This window comes from Heterodontus francisci, unplaced genomic scaffold (genome assembly GCF_036365525.1).
Source record: "Heterodontus francisci isolate sHetFra1 unplaced genomic scaffold, sHetFra1.hap1 HAP1_SCAFFOLD_645, whole genome shotgun sequence".
Classification (NCBI taxonomy): Eukaryota; Metazoa; Chordata; class Chondrichthyes; order Heterodontiformes; family Heterodontidae; genus Heterodontus; species Heterodontus francisci.
In genome coordinates, this window is record NW_027141506.1 from 492,085 (window position 1) to 518,675 (window position 26,591).

The 26,591-nt window shown below is 49.4% G+C and overlaps 1 protein-coding gene across 1 annotated transcript in view; it reads left to right on the forward strand.

The window, feature by feature from the left end:
- The window catches only part of LOC137363924 (cardiotrophin-1-like), a 104,462-nt gene extending 78,109 nt beyond the window's left edge, over positions 1-26,353 (forward strand). Inside the window, exons 2-3 of the mRNA XM_068027425.1 lie at positions 22,395-22,516; positions 24,279-26,353. Of these exons, the coding sequence (XP_067883526.1) occupies positions 22,395-22,516; positions 24,279-24,743 (587 nt within the window). The 3' untranslated portion in view covers positions 24,744-26,353. The remainder of the gene's footprint in view (positions 1-22,394; positions 22,517-24,278) is intronic.
- The last annotated feature ends 238 nt before the right edge of the window (positions 26,354-26,591 follow it).

Sequence of the window (26,591 nt, forward strand, 5' to 3'; positions counted from 1 at the left end):
ACCATCTCCAGTACTCACTGTCTCTCCCTCTCTCTTTCAGTCACACTCTCTCTTACCATCTCCAGTCCTCACTGTCTCTCTCTCTCTTTCAGTCACACTCTCTCTTAACATCTCCAGTACTCACTGTCTCTCTCTCTCTTTCAGTCACACTCTCTCTTACCATCTCCAGTCCTCACTGTCTCTCTCTCTCTTTCAGTCACACTTCCCCTTACAGTCTCCAGTCCTCACTGTCTCTCTCTCTCTCTCTCTTTCAGTCACACTCTCTCTTACCATCTCCAGTACTCACTATCTCTCTCTCTCTCTCTCTCTCTTTCAGTCACACTCTCTCTTACCATCTCCAGTCCTCACTGTCTCTCTCTCTCTCTCTTTCAGTAACACTCTCTCTTACCATCTCCAGTCCTCGCTGTCTCTCTCTCTCTTTCAGTCACACTCTCTCTTACCATCTCCAGTACTCACTATCTCTCTCTCTCTCTCTTTCAGTCACACTCTCTCTTACCATCTCCAGTCCTCGCTGTCTCTCTCTCTCTTTCAGTCACACTCTCTCTTACCATCTCCAGTACTCACTCTCTCTCTCTCTCTTTCAGTCACACTCTCTCTTACCATCTCCAGTACTCACTATCTCTCTCTCTCTCTCTCTCTCTTTCAGTCACACTCTCTCTTACCATCTCCAGTCCTCACTATCTCTCTCTCTCTCTCTCTCTCTTTCAGTCACACTCTCTCTTACCATCTCCAGTCCTCACTGTCTCTCTCCCTCTCTCTCTCTCTCTCTCTCTCTCTCTCTTTCAGTCACACTCTCTCTTACCATCTCCAGTACTCACTGTCTCTCCCTCTCTCTTTCAGTCACACTCTCTCTTACCATCTCCAGTCCTCACTGTCTCTCTCTCTCTTTCAGTCACACTCTCTCTTAACATCTCCAGTACTCACTGTCTCTCTCTCTCTTTCAGTCACACTTCCCCTTACAGTCTCCAGTCCTCACTGTCTCTCTCTCTCTCTCTCTTTCAGTCACACTCTCTCTTACCATCTCCAGTACTCACTCTCTCTCTCTCTCTTTCAGTCACACTCTCTCTTACCATCTCCAGTCCTCACTGTCTCTCTCTCTCTTTCAGTCACACTCTCTCTTACCAGCTCCAGTCCTCACTCTCTCTCTCTCTCTCTCTTTCAGTCACACTCTCTCTTACCATCTCCAGTCCTCACTGTCTCTCTCTCTCTTTCAGTCACACTCTCTCTTACCATCTCCAGTCCTCACTGTCTCTCTCTCTCTTTCAGTCACACTAGCTCTTACCATCTCCAGTCCTCACTGTCTCTCTCTCTCTCTCTTTCAGTCACAACTCTCTCTTACCATCTCCAGTCCTCACTGTCTCTCTCTCTTTCAGTCACACTCTCTCTTACCATCTCCAGTCCTCACTGTCTCTCTCTCTCTCTCTTTCAGTCACACTCTCTCTTACCATCTCCAGTACTCACTGTCTCTCGCTCTCTCTCTTTCAGTCACACTCTCTCTTACCATCTCCAGTACTCACTGTCTCTCTCTCTCTTTCAGTCACATTCTCTCTTACCATCTCCAGTACTCACTGTCTCTCTCTCTCTTTCAGTCACACTCTCTCTTACCATCTCCAGTACTCACTGTCTCTCTCTCTCTCTCTTTCAGTCTCACTCTCTCTTACCATCTCCAGTACTCACTGTCTCTCTCTCTCTTTCAGTCACACTCTCTCTTACCATCTCCAGTCCTCACTGTCTCTCTCTCTCTTTCAGTCACACTCTCTCTTACCATCTCCAGTCCTCACTGTCTCTCTCTCTCTTTCAGTCACACTCTCTCTTACCATCTCCAGTCCTCACTGTCTCTCTCTCTCTTTCAGTCACACTCTCTCTTACCATCTCCAGTCCTCACTGTCTCTCTCTCTCTCTCTTTCAGTCACACTCTCTCTTACCATCTCCTGTCCTCACTGTCTCTCTCTCTCTCTCTCTCTGTTACAGTCACACTCTCTCTTACCATCTCCTGCCCTCACTGTCTCTCTCTCTCTCTCTCTCTCTCTCTCTCTCTTTCAGTCACACTCTCTCTTACCATCTCCTGCCCTCACTGTCTCTCTCTCTCTCTCTCTCTCTCTCTCTCTTTGAGTCACACTCTCTCTTACCATCTCCAGTCCTCACTGTCTCTCTCTCTCTCTTTCAGTCACACTCTCTCTTACCATCTCCAGTCCTCACTGTCTCTCTCTCTCTCTCTCTCTCTTTCAGTCACACTCTCTCTTACCATCTCCAGTCCTCACTGTCTCTCTCTCTCTCTCTCTCTCTTTCAGTCACACTCTCTCTTACCATCTCCAGTACTCACTGTCTCTCTCTCTCTTTCAGTCACACTCTCTCTTCCCATCTCCAGTCCTCACTGTCTCTCTCTCTCTTTCAGTCACACTCTCTCTTACCATCTCCAGTCCTCACTGTCTCTCTCTCTCTTTCAGTCACACTCTCTCTTACCATCTCCAGTCCTCACTGTCTCTCTCTCTCTTTCAGTCACACTCTCTCTTACCATCTCCAGTCCTCACTGTCTCTCTCTCTCTTTCAGTCACACTCTCTCTTACCATCTCCAGTCCTCACTGTCTCTCTCTCTCTTTCAGTCACACTTCCCCTTACAGTCTCCAGTCCTCACTCTCTCTCTCTCTCTCTTTCAGTCACACTCTCCCTTACCATCTCCAGTCCTCACTGTCTCTCTATCTCTTTCAGTCACACTTCCCCTTACAGTCTCCCTCTCTCACTGTCTCTCTCTCTCTTTCAGTCACACTCTCTCTTACCATCTCCAGTCCTCACTGTCTCTCTCTCTCTTTCAGTCACACTCTCTCTTACCATCTCCAGTCCTCACTGTCTCTCTCTCTCTTTCAGTCACACTCTCTCTTACCATCTCCAGTCCTCACTGTCTCTCTCTCTCTTTCAGTCACACTCTCTCTTACCATCTCCAGTCCTCACTGTCTCTCTCTCTCTTTCAGTCTCACTCTCTCTTACCATCTCCAGTCCTCACTGTCTCTCTCTCTCTTTCAGTCACACTCTCTCTTACCATCTCCAGTACTCACTGTCTCTCTCTCTCTTTCAGTCACACTCTCTCTTACCATCTCCACTCCTCACTGTCTCTCTCTCTCTCTCAGTCACACTCTCTCTTACCATCTCCAGTCCTCACTGTCTCTCTCTCTCTTTCAGTCTCACTCTCTCTTACCATCTCCAGTCCTCACTGTCTCTCTCTCTCTTTCAGTCACACTCTCTCTTACCATCTCCAGTACTCACTGTCTCTCTCTCTCTTTCAGTCACACACTCTCTTACCATCTCCAGTCCTCACTGTCTCTCTCTCTCTTTCAGTCACACACTCTCTTACCATCTCCAGTCCTCACTGTCTCTCTCTCTCTTTCAGTCACACTCTCTCTTACCATCTCCAGTCCTCACTGTCTCTCTGTCTTTCAGTCACACTCTCTCTTACCATCTCCAGTCCTCACTGTCTCTCTCTCTCTTTCAGTCACACTCTCTCTTACCATCTCCAGTCCTCACTGTCTCTCTCTCTCTTTCAGTCTCACTCTCTCTTACCATCTCCAGTCCTCACTGTCTCTCTCTCTCTTTCAGTCACACTCTCTCTTACCATCTCCAGTACTCACTGTCTCTCTCTCTCTTTCAGTCACACTCTCTCTTACCATCTCCACTCCTCACTGTCTCTCTCTCTCTCTCTCTTTCAGTCACACTCTCTCTTACCATCTCCAGTCCTCACTGTCTCTCTCTCTCTTTCAGTCACACTCTCTCTTACCATCTCCAGTACTCACTGTCTCTCTCTCTCTTTCAGTCACACTCTCTCTTACCATCTCCAGTCCTCACTGTCTCTCTCTCTCTCTTTCAGTCACACTCTCTCTTACCATCTCCAGTCCTCACTGTCTCTCTCTCTCTTTCAGTCACACTCTCTCTTACCATCTCCAGTACTCACTGTCTCTCTCTCTCTTTCAGTCACACTCTCTCTTACCATCTCCAGTACTCACTCTCTCTCTCTCTCTTTCAGTCACACTCTCTCTTACCATCTCCAGTACTCACTGTCTCTCTCTCTCTTTCAGTCACACTCTCTCTTACCATCTCCAAAACTCACTATCTCTCTCTCTCTCTCTCTCTCTTTCAGTCACACTCTCTCTTACCATCTCCAGTCCTCACTGTCTCTCTCTCTCTTTCAGTCACACTCTCTCTTACCATCTCCAGTACTCACTGTCTCTCTCTCTCTTTCAGTCACACTCTCTCTTACCATCTCCAGTACTCACTCTCTCTCTCTCTCTTTCAGTCACACTCTCTCTTACCATCTCCAGTCCTCACTGTCTCTCTCTCTCTTTCAGTCACACTCTTTCTTACCATCTCCAGTACTCACTCTCTCTCTCTCTCTTTCAGTCACACTCTCTCATACCATCTCCAGTACTCACTATCTCTCTCTCTCTCTCTCTCTTTCAGTCACACTCTCTCTTACCATCTGCAGTCCTCACTGTCTCTCTCTCTCTTTCAGTCACACTCTCTCTTACCATCTCCAGTCCTCACTGTCTCTCTCTCTCTTTCAGTCACACTCTCTCTTACCATCTCCAGTCCTCGCTGTCTCTCTCTCTCTTTCAGTCACACTCTCTCTTACCATCTCCAGTCCTCACTGTCTCTCTCTCTCTCTCTTTCAGTCACACTCTCTCTTACCATCTCCAGTACTCACTGTCTCTCTCTCTCTTTCAGTCACACTCTCTCTCTTTCAGTCACACTCTCTCTTACCATCTCCAGTACTCACTATCTCTCTCTCTCTCTCTCTCTCTTTCAGTCACACTCTCTCTTACCATCTCCAGTCCTCACTGTCTCTCTCTCTCTATCTTTCAGTCACACTCTCTCTTACCATCTCCAGTCCTCACTGTCTCTCTCTCTCTTTCAGTCACACTCTCTCTTACCATCTCCAGTCCTCGCTGTCTCTCTCTCTCTTTCAGTCACACTCTCTCTTACCATCTCCAGTCCTCACTGTCTCTCTCTCTCTCTCTTTCAGTCACACTCTCTCTTACCATCTCCAGTACTCACTGTCTCTCTCTCTCTTTCAGTCACACTCTCTCTTACCATCTCCAGTCCTCACTGTCTCTCTCTCTCTTTCAGTCACACTCTCTCTTACCATCTCCAGTACTCACTGTCTCTCTCTCTCTTTCAGTCACACTCTCTCTTACCATCTCCAGTACTCACTATCTCTCTCTCTCTCTCTCTCTCTTTCAGTCACACTCTCTCTTACCATCTCCAGTCCTCACTGTCTCTCTCTCTCTCTCTCTTTCAGTCACACTCTCTCTTACCATCTCCAGTACTCACTATGTCTCTCTCTCTCTCTCTCTCTTTCAGTCACACTCTCTCTTACCATCTCCAGTCCTCACTGTCTCTCTCTCTCTCTCTTTCAGTCACACTCTCTCTTACCATCTCCAGTCCGCGCTGTCTCTCTCTCTCTTTCAGTCACACTCTCTCTTACCATCTCCAGTACTCACTATCTCTCTCTCTCTCTCTCTCTCTTTCAGTCACACTCTCTCTTACCATCTCCAGTCCTCACTGTCTCTCTCTCTCTTTCTGTCACACTCTCTCTTACTATCTCCAGTCCTCACTGTCTCTCTCTCTCTTTCAGTCACACTCTCTCTTACCATCTCCTGTACTCACTGTCTCTCTCTCTCTCTCTCTCTCTCTTTCAGTCACACTCTCTCTTACCATCTCCAGTCCTCACTCTCTCTCTCTCTTTCAGTCACACTCTCTCTTACCATCTCCAGTCCTCACTGTCTCTCTCTCTCTTTCAGTCACACTCTCTCTTACCATCTCCAGTACTCACTCTCTCTCTCTCTCTTTCAGTCACACTCTCTCTTACCATCTCCAGTACTCACTATCTCTCTCTCTCTCTCTCTCTCTCTTTCAGTCACACTCTCTCTTACCATCTCCAGTACTCACTATCTCTCTCTCTCTCTCTCTCTCTCTTTCAGTCACACTCTCTCTTACCATCTCCAGTACTCACTATCTCTCTCTCTCTCTCTCTCTCTTTCAGTCACACTCTCTCTTACCATCTCCAGTACTCACTGTCTCTCCCTCTCTCTTTCAGTCACACTCTCTCTTACCATCTCCAGTCCTCACTATCTCTCTCTCTCTCTCTCTCTCTTTCAGTCACACTCTCTCTTACCATCTCCAGTACTCACTGTCTCTCTCTCTCTCTCTCTCTCTCTCTCTCTCTTTCAGTCACCCTCTCTCTTACCATCTCCAGTACTCACTATCTCTCTCTCTCTCTCTCTCTCTTTCAGTCACACTCTCTCTTACCATCTCCAGTACTCACTGTCTCTCCCTCTCTCTTTCAGTCACACTCTCTCTTACCATCTCCAGTCCTCACTATCTCTCTCTCTCTCTCTCTCTCTTTCAGTCACACTCTCTCTTACCATCTCCAGTCCTCACTGTCTCTCTCTCTCTTTCAGTCACACTCTCTCTTAACATCTCCAGTAATCACTGTCTCTCTCTCTCTTTCAGTCACACTCTCTCTTACCATCTCCAGTCCTCACTGTCTCTCTCTCTCTTTCAGTCACACTTCCCCTTACAGTCTCCAGTCCTCACTGTCTCTCTCTCTCTCTCTCTTTCAGTCACACTCTCTCTTACCATCTCCAGTACTCACTGTCTCTCTCTCTCTTTCAGTCACACTCTCTCTTACCATCTCCAGTCCTCACTGTCTCTCTCTCTCTTTCGGTCACACTTCCCCTTACAGTCTCCAGTCCTCACTGTCTCTCTCTCTCTCTCTCTTTCAGTCACACTCTCTCTTACCATCTCCAGTACTCACTGTCTCTCTCTCTCTTTCAGTCACACTCTCTCTTACCATCTCCAGTCCTCACTGTCTCTCTCTCTCTTTCAGTCACACTCTCTCTTACCAGCTCCAGTCCTCACTCTCTCTCTCTCTCTTTCAGTCACACTCTCTCTTACCATCTCCAGTCCTCACTGTCTCTCTCTCTCTTTCAGTCACACTCTCTCTTACCATCTCCAGTCCTCACTGTCTCTCTCTCTCTTTCAGTCACACTCTCTCTTACCATCTCCAGTCCTCACTGTCACTCTCTCTCTCTCTTTCAGTCACACTCTCTCTTACCATCTCCAGTCCTCACTGTCTCTCTCTCTTTCAGTCACACTCTCTCTTACCATCTCCAGTCCTCACTGTCTCTCTCTCTCTCTCTTTCAGTCACACTCTCTCTTACCATCTCCAGTACTCACTGTCTCTCTCTCTCTCTCTTTCAGTCACACTCTCTCTTACCATCTCCAGTACTCACTGTCTCTCTCTCTCTTTCAGTCACACTCTCTCTTACCATCTCCAGTGCTCACTGTCTCTCTTTCTCTCTCTTTCAGTCACACTCTCTCTTACCATCTCCAGTCCTCACTGTCTCTCTCTCTCTTTCAGTCACACTCTCTCTTACCATCTCCTGTCCTCACTGTCTCTCTCTCTCTCTCTTTCAGTCACACTCTCTCTTACCATCTCCAGTACTCACTGTCTCTCTCTCTCTTTCAGTCACACTCTCTCTTACCATCTCCAGTCCTCACTGTCTCTCTCTCTCTTTCAGTCACACTCTCTCTTACCATCTCCAGTCCTCACTGTCTCTCTCTCTCTTTCAGTCACACTCTCTCTTACCATCTCCAGTCCTCACTGTCTCTCTCTCTCTTTCAGTCACACTCTCTCTTACCATCTCCAGTCCTCACTGTCTCTCTCTCTCTCTCTTTCAGTCACACTCTCTCTTACCATCTCCTGTCCTCACTGTCTCTCTCTCTCTCTCTCTCTCTTTCAGTCACACTCTCTCTTACCATCTCCTGCCCTCACTGTCTCTCTCTCTCTCTCTCTCTCTCTCTCTCTCTCTTTCAGTCACACTCTCTCTTACCATCTCCAGTACTCACTGTCTCTCTCTCTCTCTCTCTCTCTTTCAGTCACACTCTCTCTTCCCATCTCCAGTCCTCACTGTCTCTCTCTCTCTTTCAGTCACACTCTCCCTTACCATCTCCAGTCCTCACTGTCTCTCTCTCTCTTTCAGTCACACTCTCTCTTACCATCTCCAGTCCTCACTGTCTCTCTCTCTCTTTCAGTCACACTCTCTCTTACCATCTCCAGTCCTCACTGTCTCTCTCTCTCTTTCAGTCACACTTCCCCTTACAGTCTCCAGTCCTCACTCTCTCTCTCTCTCTCTTTCAGTCACACTCTCCCTTACCATCTCCAGTCCTCACTGTCTCTCTCTCTCTTTCAGTCACACTTCCCCTTACAGTCTCCCTCTCTCACTGTCTCTCTCTCTCTTTCAGTCACACTCTCTCTTACCATCTCCAGTCCTCACTGTCTCTCTCTCTCTTTCAGTCACACTCTCTTACCATCTCCAGTCCTCACTGTCTCTCTCTCTCTTTCAGTCACACTCTCTCTTACCATCTCCAGTCCTCACTGTCTCTCTCTCTCTTTCAGTCACACTCTCTCTTACCATCTCCAGTCCTCACTGTCTCTCTCTCTCTTTCAGTCACACTCTCTCTTACCATCTCCAGTCCTCACTGTCTCTCTCTCTCTTTCAGTCACACTCTCTCTTACCATCTCCAGTCCTCACTGTCTCTCTCTCTCTTTCAGTCTCACTCTCTCTTACCATCTCCAGTCCTCACTGTCTCTCTCTCTCTTTCAGTCACACTCTCTCTTACCATCTCCAGTACTCACTGTCTCTCTCTCTCTTTCAGTCACACTCTCTCTTACCATCTCCAGTCCTCACTGTCTCTCTCTCTCTCTCTCTTTCAGTCACACTCTCTCTTACCATCTCCAGTCCTCACTGTCTCTCTCTCTCTCTCTCTCTTTCAGTCTCACTCTCTCTTACCATCTCCAGTCCTCACTCTCTCTCTCTCTCTTTCAGTCACACTCTCTCTTACCATCTCCAGTCCTCACTGTCTCTCTCTCTCTTTCAGTCACACTCTCTCTTACCATCTCCAGTCCTCACTGTCTCTCTCTCTCTTTCAGTCACACTCTCTCTTACCATCTCCAGTCCTCACTGTCTCTCTCTCTCTTTCAGTCACACTCTCTCTTACCATCTCCAGTACTCACTGTCTCTCTCTCTTTCAGTCACACTCTCTCTTACCATCTCCAGTCCTCACTGTCTCTCTCTCTCTTTCAGTCACACTCTCTCTTACCATCTCCTGTCCTCACTCTCTCTCTCTCTCTCTCTTTCAGTCACACTCTCCCTTACCATCTCCTGTCCTCACTGTCACTCTCTCTCTCTCTCTCTCTCTTTCAGTCACACTCACTCTTACCATCTCCAGTACTCACTGTCTCTCTCTCTCTCTCTCTATCTTTCAGTCACACTCTCTCTTACCATCTCCAGTACTCACTGTCTCTCTCTCTCTTTCAGTCACACTCTCTCTTACCATCTCCAGTACTCACTGTCTCTCTCTCTCTTTCAGTCACACTCTCTCTTACCATCTCCTGTCCTCACTCTCTCTCTCTCTCTCTCTTTCAGTCACACTCTCTCTTACCATCTCCTGTCCTCACTCTCTCTCTCTCTCTCTCTTTCAGTCACACTCTCCCTTACCATCTCCTGTCCTCACTGTCACTCTCTCTCTCTCTCTCTCTCTTTCAGTCACACTCACTCTTACCATCTCCAGTACTCACTGTCTCTCTCTCTCTCTCTCTATCTTTCAGTCACACTCTCTCTTACCATCTCCAGTCCTCACTGTCTCTCTCTCTCTTTCAGTCACACCCTCTCCTACCATCTCCAGTACTCACTGTCTCTCTCTCCCTCTCTCTCTCTTTCAGTCACACTCTCTCTTACCATCTCCTGCCCTCACTGTCTCTCTCTCTCTCTCTCTCTTTCAGTCACACTCTCTCTTACCATCTCCTGTCCTCACTGTCACTCTCTCTCTCTCTCTCTCTCTTTCAGTCACACTCACTCTTACCATCTCCAGTACTCACTGTCTCTCTCTCTCTCTTTCTCTCTTTCAGTCACATTCTCTCTTACCATCTCCAGTACTCACTGTCTCACTCTCTCTCTCTCTCTCTCGTTCAGTCACACTCACTCTTACCATCTCCAGTACTCACTGTCTCTCTCTCTCTCTCTCTCTCTTTCAGTCACACTCTCTCTTACCAGCTCCAGTCCTCACTCTCTCTCTCTCTCTTTCAGTCACACTCTCTCTTACCATCTCCAGTCCTCACTCTCTCTCTCTCTCTTTCAGTCACACTCTCTCTTACCATCTCCAGTCCTCACTGTCTCTCTCTCTCTTTCAGTCACACTCTCTCTTACCATCTCCAGTCCTCACTGTCTCTCTCTCTCTTTCAGTCACACTCTCTCTTACCTTCTCCAGTCCTCACTGTCTCTCTCTCTCTTTCAGTCACACTCTCTCTTACCATCTCCAGTACTCACTGTCTCTCTCTCTCTTTCAGTCACACTCTCTCTTACCATCTCCAGTCCTCACTGACTCTCTCTCTCTTTCAGTCACACTCTCTCTTACCATCTCCAGTACTCACTGTCTCTCTCTCTCTATCAGTCACACTCTCTCTTACCATCTCCAGTCCTCACTGTCTCTCTCTCTCTTTCAGTCACACTCTCTCTTACCTTCTCCAGTCCTCACTGTCTCTCTCTCTCTTTCAGTCACACTCTCTCTTACCATCTCCAGTCCTCACTCTCTCTCTCCCTCTTTCAGTCACACTGTCTCTTACCATCTCCAGTCCTCACTCTCTCTCTCTTTTTCAGTCACACTCTCTCTTACCATCTCCAGTACTCACTGTCTCTCTCTCTCTTTCAGTCACACTCTCTCTTACCATCTCCAGTACTCACTGTCTCTCTCTCTCTTTCAGTAACACTCTCTCTTACCATCTCCAGTCCTCACTGTCTCTCTCTCTCTTTCAGTCACACTCTCTCTTACCATCTCCAGTCCTCACTGTCTCTCTCTCTCTTTCAGTCACACTCTCTCTTACCATCTCCAGTCCTCACTGTCTCTCTCTCTCTTTCAGTCACACTCTCTCTTACCATCTCCAGTACTCACTGTCTCTCTCTCTCTCTCTCTCTCTCTCTTTCAGTCACACTCTCTCTTACCATCTCCAGTCCTCACTGTCTCTCTCTCTCTTTCAGTCACACTCTCTCTTACCATCTCCAGTAATCACTGTCTCTCTCTCTCTCTCTCTCTCTCTTTCAGTCACACTCTCTCTTACCATCTCCAGTACTCACTGTCTCTCTCTCTCTTTCAGTCACACTCTCTCTTACCATCTCCAGTCCTCACTGTCTCTCTCTCTCTCTCTTTCAGTCACACTCTCTCTTACCATCTCCAGTCCTCACTGTCTCTCTCTCTTTTTCAGTCACACTCTCTCTTACCATCTCCAGTACTCACTGTCTCTCTCTCTCTCTCTCTCTCTCTCTCTCTTTCTGTCACACTCTCTCTTACCATCTCCAGTCCTCACTGACTCTCTCTCTCTTTCAGTCACACTCTCTCTTACCATCTCCAGTACTCACTGTCTCTCTGTCTCTCTCTCTCTTTCAGTCACACTCTCTCTTACCATCTCCAGTACTCACTGTCTCTCTCTCTCTCTCTCTTTCAGTCACACTCTCTCTTACCATCTCCAGTACTCACTGTCTCTCTCTCTCTTTCAGTCACACTCTCTCTTACCATCTCCAGTACTCACTGTCTCTCTCCCTCTCTCTCTTTCAGTCACACTCTCTCTTACCATCTCCAGTCCTCACTGTCTCTCTCTCTCTTTCAGTCACACTCTCTCTTACCATCTCCAGTCCTCACTGTCTCTCTCTCTCTCTCTTTCAGTCACACTCTCTCTTACCATCTCCAGTACTCAATGTCTCTCTCCCTCTCTCTCTCTCTCTCTCTCTTTCAGTCACACTCTCTCTTACCATCTCCAGTCCTCACTGTCTCTCTCTCTCTCTCTTTCAGTCACACTCTCTCTTACCATCTCCAGTCCTCACTGTCTCTCTCTCTCTCTCTTTCAGTCACACTCTCTCTTACCATCTCCAGTACTCACTGTCTCTCTCTCTCTTTCAGTCACACTCTCTCTTACCATCTCCAGTACTCACTGTCTCTCTCTCTCTCTCTTTCAGTCACACTCTCTCTTACCATCTCCAGTACTCACTGTCTCTCTCTCTCTTTCAGTCACACTCTCTCTTACCATCTCCAGTACTCACTGTCTCTCTCTCTCTTTCAGTCACACTCTCTCTTACCATCTCCAGTCCTCACTGTCTCTCTCTCTCTCTCTTTCAGTCACACTCTCTCTTACCATCTCCAGTACTCACTGTCTCTCTCCCTCTCTCTCTCTCTCTCTCTCTTTCAGTCACACTCTCTCTTACCATCTCCAGTCCTCACTGTCTCTCTCTCTCTCTCTTTCAGTCACACTCTCTCTTACCATCTCCAGTCCTCACTGTCTCTCTCTCTCTCTCTTTCAGTCACACTCTCTCTTACCATCTCCAGTCCTCACTGTCTCTCTCTCTCTCTCTTTCAGTCACACTCTCTCTTACCATCTCCAGTACTCACTGTCTCTCTCTCTCTCTCTCTCTCTCTCTCTCTCTTTCAGTCACACTCTCTCTTACCATCTCCAGTCCTCACTGTCTCTCTCTCTCTCTCTTTCAGTCACACTCTCTCTTACGGTCTCCAGTACTCACTGTCTCTCTCTCTCTCTCTCTCTCTCTCTCTCTCTTTCAGTCACACTCTCTCTTACCATCTCCAGTACTCACTGTCTCTCTCTCTCTTTCAGTCACACTCTCTCTTACCATCTCCAGTACTCACTGTCTCTCTCTCTCTTTCAGTCACACTCTCTCTTACCATCTCCAGTACTCACTGTCTCTCTCCCTCTCTCTCTCTCTCTTTCAGTCACACTCTCTCTTACCATCTCCAGTACTCACTGTCTCTCTCCCTCTCTCTCTCTCTCTTTCAGTCACACTCTCTCTTACCATCTCCAGTACTCACTGTCTCTCTCTCTCTTTCAGTCACACTCTCTCTTACCATCTCCAGTCCTCACTGTCTCTCTCTCTCTTTCAGTCACACTCTCTCTTACCATCTCCAGTACTCACTGTCTCTCTCTCTCTCTCTCTCTCTCTCTTTCAGTCACACTCTCTCTTACCATCTCCAGTACTCACTGTCTCTCTCTCTCTCTCTCTCTCTCTTTCAGTCACACTCTCTCTTACCATCTCCAGTCCTCACTGTCTCTCTCTCTCTCTCTTTCAGTCACACTCTCTCTTACCATCTCCAGTACTCACTGTCTCTCTCCCTCTCTCTCTCTCTCTCTCTCTCTCTTTCAGTCACACTCTCTCTTACCATCTCCAGTACTCACTGTCTCTCTCCCTCTCTCTCTCTCTCTCTCTCTCTCTTTCAGTCACACTCTCTCTTACCATCTCCTGTCCTCACTGTCTCTCTCTCTCTCTTTCAGTCACACTCTCTCTTACCATCTCCTGCCCTCACTGTCTCTCTCTCTCTTTCAGTCACACTCTCTCTTACCATCTCCAGTCCTCACTGTCTCTCTCTCTCTTTCTGTCACACTCTCTCTTACCATCTCCAGTCCTCACTGTCTCTCTCTCTCTTTCAGTCACACTCTCTCTTACCATCTCCAGTCCTCACTGTCTCTTTCTCTGTCTCTCTCTTTCAGTCACACTCTCTCTTACCATCTCCAGTCCTCACTCTCTCTCTCTCTCTCTCTCTTTCAGTCACACTCTCTCTTACCATCGCCAGTCCTCACTGTCTCTCTCTCTCTCTCTTTCAGTCACACTCTCTCTTACCATCTCCAGTACTCACTGTCTCTCTCTCTCTTTCAGTCACACTCTCTCTTACCATCTCCAGTACTCACTGTCTCTCTCTCTCTTTCAGTCACACTCTCTCTTACCATCTCCAGTCCTCACTGACTCTCTCTCTCTTTCAGTCACACTCTCTCTTACCTTCTCCAGTCCTCACTCTCTCTCTCTTTTTCAGTCACACTCTCTCTTACCATCTCCAGTACTCACTGTCTCTCTCTCTCTTTCAGTCACACTCTCTCTTACCATCTCCAGTACTCACTGTCTCTCTCTCTCTTTCAGTCACACTCTCTCTTACCATCTCCAGTCCTCACTGACTCTCTCTCTCTTTCAGTCACACTCTCTCTTACCTTCTCCAGTCCTCACTGTCTCTCTCTCTCTTTCAGTCACACTCTCTCTTACCATCTCCAGTCCTCACTCTCTCTCTCCCTCTTTCAGTCACACTGTCTCTTACCATCTCCAGTCCTCACTCTCTCTCTCTTTTTCAGTCACACTCTCTCTTACCATCTCCAGTACTCACTGTCTCTCTCTCTCTTTCAGTCACACTCTCTCTTACCATCTCCAGTACTCACTGTCTCTCTCTCTCTTTCAGTCACACTCTCTCTTACCATCTCCAGTCCTCACTGACTCTCTCTCTCTTTCAGTCACACTCTCTCTTACCATCTCCAGTCCTCACTGTCTCTCTCTCTCTTTCAGTCACACTCTCTCTTACCATCTCCAGTACTCACTGTCTCTCTCTCTCTTTCAGTCACACTCTCTCTTACCATCTCCAGTCCTCACTGTCTCTCTCTCTCTTTCAGTCACACTCTCTCTTACCATCTCCAGTACTCACTGTCTCTCTCTCTCTCTCTCTCTCTCTCTCTTTCAGTCACACTCTCTCTTACCATCTCCAGTCCTCACTGTCTCTCTCTCTCTTTCAGTCACACTCTCTCTTACCATCTCCAGTACTCACTGTCTCTCTCTCTCTCTCTCTCTCTCTCTTTCAGTCACACTCTCTCTTACCATCTCCAGTACTCACTGTCTCTCTCTCTCTTTCAGTCACACTCTCTCTTACCATCTCCAGTCCTCACTGTCTCTCTCTCTCTCTCTTTCAGTCACACTCTCTCTTACCATCTCCAGTACTCACTGTCTCTCTCCCTCTCTCTCTCTCTCTCTTTCAGTCACACTCTCTCTTACCATCTCCAGTCCTCACTCTCTCTCTCTTTTTCAGTCACACTCTCTCTTACCATCTCCAGTACTCACTGTCTCTCTCTCTCTCTCTCTCTCTCTCTCTCTTTCTGTCACACTCTCTCTTACCATCTCCAGTCCTCACTGACTCTCTCTCTCTTTCAGTCACACTCTCTCTTACCATCTCCAGTACTCACTGTCTCTCTCTCTCTCTCTCTCTTTCAGTCACACTCTCTCTTACCATCTCCAGTACTCACTGTCTCTCTCTCTCTTTCAGTCACACTCTCTCTTACCATCTCCAGTACTCACTGTCTCTCTCTCTCTTTCAGTCACACTCTCTCTTACCATCTCCAGTACTCACTGTCTCTCTCTCTCTCTCTTTCAGTCACACTCTCTCTTACCATCTCCAGTACTCACTGTCTCTCTCTCTCTTTCAGTCACACTCTCTCTTACCATCTCCAGTACTCACTGTCTCTCTCCCTCTCTCTCTCTCTCTTTCAGTCACACTCTCTCTTACCATCTCCAGTACTCCCTCTCTCTCTCTCTCTTTCAGTCACACTCTCTCTTACCATCTCCAGTCCTCACTGTCTCTCTCTCTCTCTCTTTCAGTCACACTCTCTCTTACCATCTCCAGTACTCACTGTCTCTCTCCCTCTCTCTCTCTCTCTTTCAGTCACACTCTCTCTTACCATCTCCAGTCCTCACTGTCTCTCTCTCTCTCTCTTTCAGTCACACTCTCTCTTACCATCTCCAGTACTCACTGTCTCTCTCCCTCTCTCTCTCTCTCTCTCTCTTTCAGTCACACTCTCTCTTACCATCTCCAGTCCTCACTGTCTCTCTCTCTCTCTCTTTCAGTCACACTCTCTCTTACCATCTCCAGTCCTCACTGTCTCTCTCTCTCTCTCTTTCAGTCACACTCTCTCTTACCATCTCCAGTCCTCACTGTCTCTCTCTCTCTCTCTTTCAGTCACACTCTCTCTTACCATCTCCAGTACTCACTGTCTCTCTCTCTCTCTCTCTCTCTCTCTCTCTCTTTCAGTCACACTCTCTCTTACCATCTCCAGTCCTCACTGTCTCTCTCTCTCTCTCTTTCAGTCACACTCTCTCTTACGGTCTCCAGTACTCACTGTCTCTCTCTCTCTCTCTCTCTCTCTCTCTCTCTTTCAGTCACACTCTCTCTTACCATCTCCAGTACTCACTGTCTCTCTCTCTCTTTCAGTCACACTCTCTCTTACCATCTCCAGTACTCACTGTCTCTCTCTCTCTTTCAGTCACACTCTCTCTTACCATCTCCAGTACTCACTGTCTCTCTCCCTCTCTCTCTCTCTCTTTCAGTCACACTCTCTCTTACCATCTCCAGTACTCACTGTCTCTCTCCCTCTCTCTCTCTCTCTTTCAGTCACACTCTCTCTTACCATCTCCAGTACTCACTGTCTCTCTCTCTCTTTCAGTCACACTCTCTCTTACCATCTCCAGTCCTCACTGTCTCTCTCTCTCTTTCAGTCACACTCTCTCTTACCATCTCCAGTACTCACTGTCTCTCTCTCTCTCTCTCTCTCTCTCTTTCAGTCACACTCTCTCTTACCATCTCCAGTACTCACTGTCTCTCTCTCTCTCTCTCTCTCTCTTTCAGTCACACTCTCTCTTACCATCTCCAGTCCTCACTGTCTCTCTCTCTCTCTCTTTCAGTCACACTCTCTCTTACCATCTCCAGTACTCACTGTCTCTCTCCCTCTCTCTCTCTCTCTCTCTCTCTCTTTCAGTCACACTCTCTCTTACCATCTCCAGTACTCACTGTCTCTCTCCCTCTCTCTCTCTCTCTCTCTCTCTCTTTCAGTCACACTCTCTCTTACCATCTCCTGTCCTCACTGTCTCTCTCTCTCTCTTTCAGTCACACTCTCTCTTACCATCTCCTGCCCTCACTGTCTCTCTCTCTCTTTCAGTCACACTCTCTCTTACCATCTCCAGTCCTCACTGTCTCTCTCTCTCTTTCTGTCACACTCTCTCTTACCATCTCCAGTCCTCACTGTCTCTCTCTCTCTTTCAGTCACACTCTCTCTTACCATCTCCAGTCCTCACTGTCTCTTTCTCTGTCTCTCTCTTTCAGTCACACTCTCTCTTACCATCTCCAGTCCTCACTCTCTCTCTCTCTCTCTCTCTTTCAGTCACACTCTCTCTTACCATCGCCAGTCCTCACTGTCTCTCTCTCTCTCTCTTTCAGTCACACTCTCTCTTACCATCTCCAGTACTCACTGTCTCTCTCTCTCTTTCAGTCACACTCTCTCTTACCATCTCCAGTACTCACTGTCTCTCTCTCTCTTTCAGTCACACTCTCTCTTACCATCTCCAGTCCTCACTGACTCTCTCTCTCTTTCAGTCACACTCTCTCTTACCTTCTCCAGTCCTCACTCTCTCTCTCTTTTTCAGTCACACTCTCTCTTACCATCTCCAGTACTCACTGTCTCTCTCTCTCTTTCAGTCACACTCTCTCTTACCATCTCCAGTACTCACTGTCTCTCTCTCTCTTTCAGTCACACTCTCTCTTACCATCTCCAGTCCTCACTGACTCTCTCTCTCTTTCAGTCACACTCTCTCTTACCTTCTCCAGTCCTCACTGTCTCTCTCTCTCTTTCAGTCACACTCTCTCTTACCATCTCCAGTCCTCACTCTCTCTCTCCCTCTTTCAGTCACACTGTCTCTTACCATCTCCAGTCCTCACTCTCTCTCTCTTTTTCAGTCACACTCTCTCTTACCATCTCCAGTACTCACTGTCTCTCTCTCTCTTTCAGTCACACTCTCTCTTACCATCTCCAGTACTCACTGTCTCTCTCTCTCTTTCAGTCACACTCTCTCTTACCATCTCCAGTCCTCACTGACTCTCTCTCTCTTTCAGTCACACTCTCTCTTACCATCTCCAGTCCTCACTGTCTCTCTCTCTCTTTCAGTCACACTCTCTCTTACCATCTCCAGTACTCACTGTCTCTCTCTCTCTTTCAGTCACACTCTCTCTTACCATCTCCAGTCCTCACTGTCTCTCTCTCTCTTTCAGTCACACTCTCTCTTACCATCTCCAGTACTCACTGTCTCTCTCTCTCTCTCTCTCTCTCTCTCTTTCAGTCACACTCTCTCTTACCATCTCCAGTCCTCACTGTCTCTCTCTCTCTTTCAGTCACACTCTCTCTTACCATCTCCAGTACTCACTGTCTCTCTCTCTCTCTCTCTCTCTCTCTTTCAGTCACACTCTCTCTTACCATCTCCAGTACTCACTGTCTCTCTCTCTCTTTCAGTCACACTCTCTCTTACCATCTCCAGTCCTCACTGTCTCTCTCTCTCTCTCTTTCAGTCACACTCTCTCTTACCATCTCCAGTACTCACTGTCTCTCTCCCTCTCTCTCTCTCTCTCTTTCAGTCACACTCTCTCTTACCATCTCCAGTCCTCACTCTCTCTCTCTTTTTCAGTCACACTGTCTCTTACCATCTCCAGTACTCACTGTCTCTCTCTCTCTCTCTCTCTCTTTCTGTCACACTCTCTCTTACCATCTCCAGTCCTCACTGACTCTCTCTCTCTTTCAGTCACACTCTCTCTTACCATCTCCAGTACTCACTGTCTCTCTCTCTCTCTCTCTCTTTCAGTCACACTCTCTCTTACCATCTCCAGTACTCACTGTCTCTCTCTCTCTTTCAGTCACACTCTCTCTTACCATCTCCAGTACTCACTGTCTCTCTCTCTCTTTCAGTCACACTCTCTCTTACCATCTCCAGTACTCACTGTCTCTCTCTCTCTCTCTTTCAGTCACACTCTCTCTTACCATCTCCAGTACTCACTGTCTCTCTCTCTCTTTCAGTCACACTCTCTCTTACCATCTCCAGTACTCACTGTCTCTCTCCCTCTCTCTCTCTCTCTTTCAGTCACACTCTCTCTTACCATCTCCAGTACTCCCTCTCTCTCTCTCTCTTTCAGTCACACTCTCTCTTACCATCTCCAGTCCTCACTGTCTCTCTCTCTCTCTCTTTCAGTCACACTCTCTCTTACCATCTCCAGTACTCACTGTCTCTCTCCCTCTCTCTCTCTCTCTTTCAGTCACACTCTCTCTTACCATCTCCAGTCCTCACTGTCTCTCTCTCTCTCTCTTTCAGTCACACTCTCTCTTACCATCTCCAGTACTCACTGTCTCTCTCCCTCTCTCTCTCTCTCTCTCTCTTTCAGTCACACTCTCTCTTACCATCTCCAGTCCTCACTGTCTCTCTCTCTCTCTCTTTCAGTCACACTCTCTCTTACCATCTCCAGTCCTCACTGTCTCTCTCTCTCTCTCTTTCAGTCACACTCTCTCTTACCATCTCCAGTACTCACTATCTCTCTCTCTCTCTCTCTCTCTTTCAGTCACACTCTCTCTTACCATCTCCAGTCCTCACTGTCTCTCTCTCTCTTTCAGTCACACTCTCTCTTACCATCTCCAGTACTCACTATCTCTCTCTCTCTCTCTCTCTCTTTCAGTCACACTCTCTCTTACCATCTCCAGTACTCACTGTCTCTCTCTCTCTTTCAGTCACACTCTCTCTTACCATCTCCAGTCCTCACTGTCTCTCTCCCTCTCTCTCTCTCTCTCTCTCTCTCTTTCAGTCACATTCTCTCTTACCGTCTCCATTACTCACTGTCTCTCTCCCTCTCTCTCTCTCTCTCTCTTTCTTTTACACTCTCCCTTACATTCTCCAGTACTCACTGTCTCTCTCCCTCTCTCTCTCTCTTTCTCTCTCTTTCAGTCACACTCTCTCTTCCCGTCTCCATTACTCACTGTCTCTCTCCCTCTCTCTCTCTTTCTGTCACACTCTCCCTTACATTCTCCAGTACTCACTGTCTCTCTCTCTCTTTCAGTCACACTCTCTCTTTCCCTCTCCAGCACTCACTGTCTCTCTCTCTCTCATCCCTCTTTCAGTCACACTCTCCCTTACCATCTCCAGTTCTCACTGTCTCTCTCTCTCTTTCAGTCACACTCTCTCTCTCTTTCAGTCACACTCTCTCTTACAGTCTCCAGTCCTCACTGTCTCTCTCTCTCTTTCAGTCACACTCTCTCTTACCATCTCCTGTACTCACTCTCTCTCTCTCTCTTTCAGTCACACTCTCCCTTACCATCTCCAGTTCTCACTGTCTCTCTCTCTCTTTCAGTCACACTCTCTCTCTCTTTCAGTCACACTCTCTCTTACAGTCTCCAGTCCTCACTGTCTCTCTCTCTCTTTCAGTCACACTCTCTCTTACCATCTCCTGTACTCACTGTCTCTCTCTCTCTTTCAGTCACACTCTCTCTTACCATCTCCAGTACTCACTGTCTCTCTCTCTCTCTCTTTCAGTCACACTCTCTCTTACCATCTCCAGTACTCACTGTCTCTCTCTCTCTCTTTGAGTCACACTCTCTCTTACCATCTCCTGTACTCACTCTCTCTCTCTCTCTTTCAGTCACACTCTCCCTTACCATCTCCAGTACTCACTGTCTCTCTCTCTCTCTTTCAGTCACACTCTCCCTTACCATCTCCAATACTCACTGTCTCTCTCTCTCTCTTTCAGTCACACTCTCTCTTACCATCTCCAGTCCTCACTGTCTCTCTCTCTCTCTCTTTCAATCACACTCTCTCTTTTACAGTCTCCAGCAGTCGCTGTCTCTCTGTCTCTTTCTGTCACTCTCTCTGTCACTCTCTCTGTCACTCTCTCTCTGTCATACCTGTCGTACTCGGGGTGGATTTAGTCTCCCCATTGAAGAAAGTGTGGACATGGCTTGATGGCAATCCCATGAAAGTTCACTGGAATGGCTCCTGGATTAAGAGGATTGTTTTCCGATGGGATTTTGAGTAAATTTTACCGATACCCTCTGGGAATTAGACGAATGAGGGGTGATGTCATTGAAACATACAGGATAGTTGAGGGGTTTTTGACAGCGGAGTTTTCCCCCACTGGCTGGAGAATCTCGAACTTGGGGTCTGTCTGTCTCTCTCTCTCTCTCTGAGTTAGTCCCACTCCAGAACGTCAGTTTAAGATTCCAGGCTGACTCTCCAGTTACGTACCGAGGGACTGCCGCTCTGTCGGTGGGTCAGTACTGAGGGAGTGCCGCACTGTTGGAGGGTCAATACTGAGGGAGTGCCGCACTGTCGGAGGGTCAGTACTGAGGGAGTGCTGCATTGTCGGAGGGTCAATACTGAGGGAGTGCCACACTGTCGGAGGGTCAGTACTGAGGGAGCGCCACACTGTTGGAGGGTCAATACTGAGGGAGTGCCACACTGTCGGAGGGTCAGTACTGAGGGAGTGCCACACTGTCGGAGGGTCAGTACTGAGGGAGTGCCGCACTGTCGGTGGGTCAGTACTGAGGGAGTGCCGCACTGTTGGAGGGTCAATACTGAGGGAGTGCCGCATTGTCGGAGGGTCAGTACTGAGGGAGCGCCGCACTGTCGGAGGGTCAGTACTGAGGGAGTGCCGCACTGTCGGAGGGTCAGTACTGAGGGAGTGCCGCACTGTCGGAGGGTCAGTACTGAGGGAGTGCCGCACTGTCGGTGGGTCAGTACTGAGGGAGTGCCGCACTGTTGGAGGGTCAATACTGAGGGAGTCTGCCTGTATTTCTCTCTTTCCCTCTGTCTGTCTCGCTCTTTTTCTCCGCCACTCTCTCTGCCTTTCTTTCTCACCCTCTCTCCATCTCTCGGTCTCGCCATTGATGGCTGGCTCTGCCTCTCATTCTATTTCATTCTCTCTCAGTCTCTCTCTCCGATCTCCCGTTCCTCATTCCATCCTTTTCCCTCCTTCCGTGTTTCTCCTGCACCGTCACACCGACCCTTAGAACTCGCCCACATGAACAACATCCATTTGCATTTATATAGCGCCTGTAATAATATGTATCACCTGGCCCTTCAGCAGAGTGAAATTCCTGCTGATCCAATCCTGGATGTTGGATAAACATGCTGATAATTTAGAGACAGCGGAGGGGTGGAGAGAGTGGTGGTGAGGGAGAGCTGGGTGTAGTTAGTGTCCATGTGAAAACTGACACTGTGTTTGCGGATGATTTCGCCGAGGGGCAGCACGGAGATGAGAAATAGGAGGGAGGGTGGCAAGGATAGATCCTCGGTGGGGGGGCAGGGACACCAGAGGTAATGGTGCGGGAGCAGGAAGAGAAGCCATCGCAGGCGATTCTCTGGCTCCGATGAGAATAGATAAGGACGGAACCGGGTGAGGGCCGTCCCACCCCACTGGACAACAGTGGAGAGGCATTGGAGGAGGATGGTGTAGTCAGCCATGTCAATGGGTGCAGACAGGCTGAGGAGGACGAGGGAGGGAAAGTTTACCCGTCGTCACAGTCACATTTCTGACTCCAGTAAGGGCGGTTTTTGGTGGCGCGACAGGGGCGGGGACCCGACTGGATAGATTCAAAGGTGGCTCCCCGGGAAAGGCGGGGCACGGATTCGCTGAAGGGCGCTGACGGCTGTCTTCTGCTTCCCTCGCCTTGTCCGCAGGGGTGCACTCCCCCCGTGTCTCTACTCGCTCCATGACCAGGAACTTCTCCACCGTCATCCACAAAACGCACGAGCTGCTTCAAGAGCTGAATCGCCACTCGCCCCGTCTGGTAGACCTATACGTGAGTGTGCCCGTGTCTGTGTGCCAATGCCTGTGCCGCCTGCATCCCCTCCCCCACCTCTATTGCCCGTCTGTCTGTCTCAAACGTGCCATTGCCTCATTCCCTGGTCGAATGTCATTGACCCCTGATTAAATCTCCCTGCTTGTCCCGATCGATATGACCATTAAAATCCCCCCCTTAAAAAAAATACTCTGCCTTTGCTACATGCTTGTCTAATCCCTGCATTTATATATACCAGTTCACAGATGCAAGCAGTGGGGGCTGATACACAACTCCCGGTGCAGTCTTAAACTCTTTGATATTTCTTAATCCGACCCAAATATTCTCCACTGCCTGCTTATCCCGGTGTTTTCATCCTTAATTATTAAGATCACTCTTCCACCCCCCCGCCCCCCCCCCCCTACCATTTTCCCTAACTTTCCTGCAAATCTAATAACCTGGTGTATTTAGTTCCTGCAGCCATGTCTCAGGAATAACTACCTTGTCATCCCCTCCAAGATAAATTTGCACCGACAATCCGCTCAATTTCCTTATACTCTGTGTAGTTGTATCAAGTACATTTGTTTGGATCACGCATCTGAGCTCCAGGATGTCACTGCAGGAGTTCCTCAGGGTAGTGTCCTCGGCCCAACCATCTACAGCTGCTTCATCAATGACCTTCCTTCAATCATAAGGTCAGAAGTGGGGATGTTCGCTGATGATTGCACAATGTTCAGCACCATTCGTGACTCCTCAGATACTGAAGCAGTCCGTGTAGAAATGCAGCAAGACCTGGACAATATCCAGGCTTGGGCTGATAAGTGGCAAGTAACATTCGCGCCACACAAGTACCAGGCAATGAACATCTCCAACAAGAGAGAATCGAACCATCTCCCCTTGACATTCAATGGCATTACCATCGCTGAATCCCCCACTATCAACATCCTGGGGGTTACCATTGACCAGAAACTGAACTGGACCAGCCATATAAATACCGTGGCTACAAGAGCAGGTCAGAGGCTGGGAATTCTGCAGCGAGTAACTCACCTCCTGACTCCCCAAAGCCTGTCCACCATCTACAAGGCACAAGTCAGGAGTGTGATGGAATACTCTCCACTTGCCTGGATGGGTGCAGCTCCAACAACACTCAGGAAGCTCGACACCATCCGGGACAAAGCAGCCCGCTTGATTGGCACCCCATCCACCAACATTCACTCCCTCCACCACCGACACACAGTGACAGCAGTGTGTACCATCTACAAGATGCACTGCAGCAACTCACCAAGGCTCCTTAGACAGCACCGCCCAAACCCACGACCTCTACCAACTAGAAGGACAAGGGCAGCAAATACATGGGAACATCACCACCTGCAAGTTCCCCTCCAAGTCACACACCATCCTGACTTGGAACTATATCGGCCGTTCCTTCACTGTCACTGGGTCAAAATCCTGGAACTCCCTTCCTCACCGCACTCTGGGTGTACCTACCCCACACGGACTGCAGCGGTTCAAGAAGGCAGCTCACCACCACCTTCTCAAGGGCTATTAGGGATGGACAATAAATGCTGGCCTGGCCAGTGACACCCACATCCCAGGAACAAATACAAAAAACATCTGAGTCTGTGTTTCTAATGTTTCGCTCACATTTTTCCTATTTCTGTCCCCTGGTTTAATTACTTGATAAGTTTTCCAGAGTTAGTTGACCTCACCAGGACAGGTAAAGGTGAAGCGAGCTCTCCATCGTGACAGCCTGATGACGGGTTTCGCTTGTGCTCTCTTTCAGAGGCGGCACCAGGGACCTCCCTTCAACCGTTCCAGCTTCCAGCCCCCGAGCCACCCTATCCCAGGCCTGCCGGCGGTCACCCACGGGGAGGAGGAAGCAGAGGAGGAGGGGGCCTGGCTGCTGTCCGACCACCGGGCCTACGCAGGCCTGGCCCACCACCTGGGGCAGGTGCTGGAGGACCAGCGGGAGCTGAACCCGGGCCAGGCCTCGCTGCTGGACGAGCTGGCCTACTTCGCCGTCAACGCCCGGGGCCTGGCGGCCAACCTGGAGCGGTTGCTCACCGGCCTGGGCCACCGGAGGCCCGGCCCGGGCCGTCACCGGGAGGGACGGGGCACTGACGCAAGCGCCACCGGTGCCAGCGACTGGGAGAAGAAGCTGTACGGGCTGGAGGTGTGTGCCCGCTGTGCCCGCTGGCTGCGGGCCTCGGAGGTGGACTTCGCCGCCCTGGTTACCAAGTATTGCTGATTCCCCCACCCCCCCACCCCCCGCCGAATCAACGCCGACGGGGGAGAGGGCGAAGGCCAGAGGGCAAAGGTCAGCGGCCCGGGGAGAAGAAAGACCAAACTCCCGGCTCTGTTACGCCGCACGAGGGGCGTCCCACAGCCGCCTGGCGGACAAATGCAAGCGGGCACCGCAGGCACAGCAAGATCCCGCAGGCCATTCGGCGCGATAAACGGCTGGATGATCGCTTTCTCCAGTGTTACTGGTTGAATCCTGGCCCTCCGGGAGACCGGGGGAAAGAATTACCCGTCCCTCCTTCCAGTAGGGTGGTGCCAAATTCCACCTCATCCGATACGGAGATGGGGCCCTCGGGTTTAACATCTCGCCCTGAAAGACAGCCCCTCCGACAGTGCGGCACTCCCTCGGTACTGACCCTCCGACAGTGCGGTACTGACCCTCCGACAGTGCGGCACTCCCTCGGTACTGACCCTCCGACAGTGCGGCACTCCCTCGGTACTGACCCTCCGACAGTGCGGCACTCCCTCGGTACTGACCCTCCGACAGTGCGGCACTCCCTCGGTACTGATCCTCCAACAGTGCGGCACTCCCTCGGTACTGACCCTCCGACAGTGTGGCACTCCCTCAGTACTGACCCTCCGACAGTGCGGCGCTCCCTCAGTACTGACCCTCCGACAGTGCGGCACTCCCTCAGTACTGACCCTCTGACAGTGTGACACTTCCTCAGTACTGACCCTCCGACAGTGCGGCACTCCCTCAGTGCTGACCCTCCGACAGTGCGGCACTCCCTCAGTACTGACCCTCCGACAGTGCAGCACTCCCTCAGTACTGACCCTCCGACAGTGCGGCACTCCCTCAGTACTGACCCTCCGACAGTTCGGCGCTCCCTCAAAGAATGACCTATTGCAGAAAAGTCCTCGGTGGGAGGAGGTGGAGGGAGGGAAGGAGAGAATGACGGAGACGGGAGGGGAGCGAGGGATGGTCAGCGGGAGCGGAGGAGCTGGAGGGAGGGTGAGGGAGACGAGGCTGCAGTCTGCATTGAGCACACGGGGCAGAGAGAGCGAGAGAGAGACTGGTAAATATCGGGTATTGAATTATCGAGGATGTCCCAGAGTTGGAGACACCGTAATGCAGGTTCAGTAGGTCAATCCCAGGGCTAAAAGGATTAAATTCCGAGGGCAGGGTGTACAGACTGGTCCTGTAATCCCTCGAGTGACGGGGAGGGGGGAATCTAATCGCAGGGGTTTAAGATGTTTAAAGGATTCGATCGGGTCAATTGAAAGAAACTCGAGGGAGTCCGGAACGAGGGGGCAGGACTTTCAAATTAGAGTCCAGGCCGTTCAGCGGAGACTTGGGGAAGCATTTCCTGCACGCAAAGGTGAAATTGGGAACTCCCTCCCCCACTAATAAAAGCAACAGTTTGTGGAGGGGCAGGTAGTGGGGGATTGCTGGGGGGTTGAGTTGTGGGGTTATCGTGCCGCCCCACCCAGTCCAATAGCTGGGCCCAGGCCACTCAGACGTCAGACCCGGCCTGCTTCAGCCTCACCGGCGGGTGCATCGCTGCTATTTCTCGTGCGTCTGCGATTTTTGACGGGCTGCGTGTTTTTATTGTTGGTGGCAGGGAAATAAAGTTTGTACATTTACTGGTTCCCGAGTCCTTTCTGTGTGTGTGTGTGTGTGTGTGCGCGCGTCTGATTGTGTGTGAGTGTGAGAGAGTGTGTTTGTGTGTATGTGTGTGAGAGTGAGAGTGTGTGTGAGTGTGAGACTGTGTGTGAGTGTGAGAGTGTGTGTTTGTGTGTATGTGTGTGAGAGTGAGAGTGTGTGTGAGTGTGAGACTGTGAGAGAGTGTGTCAG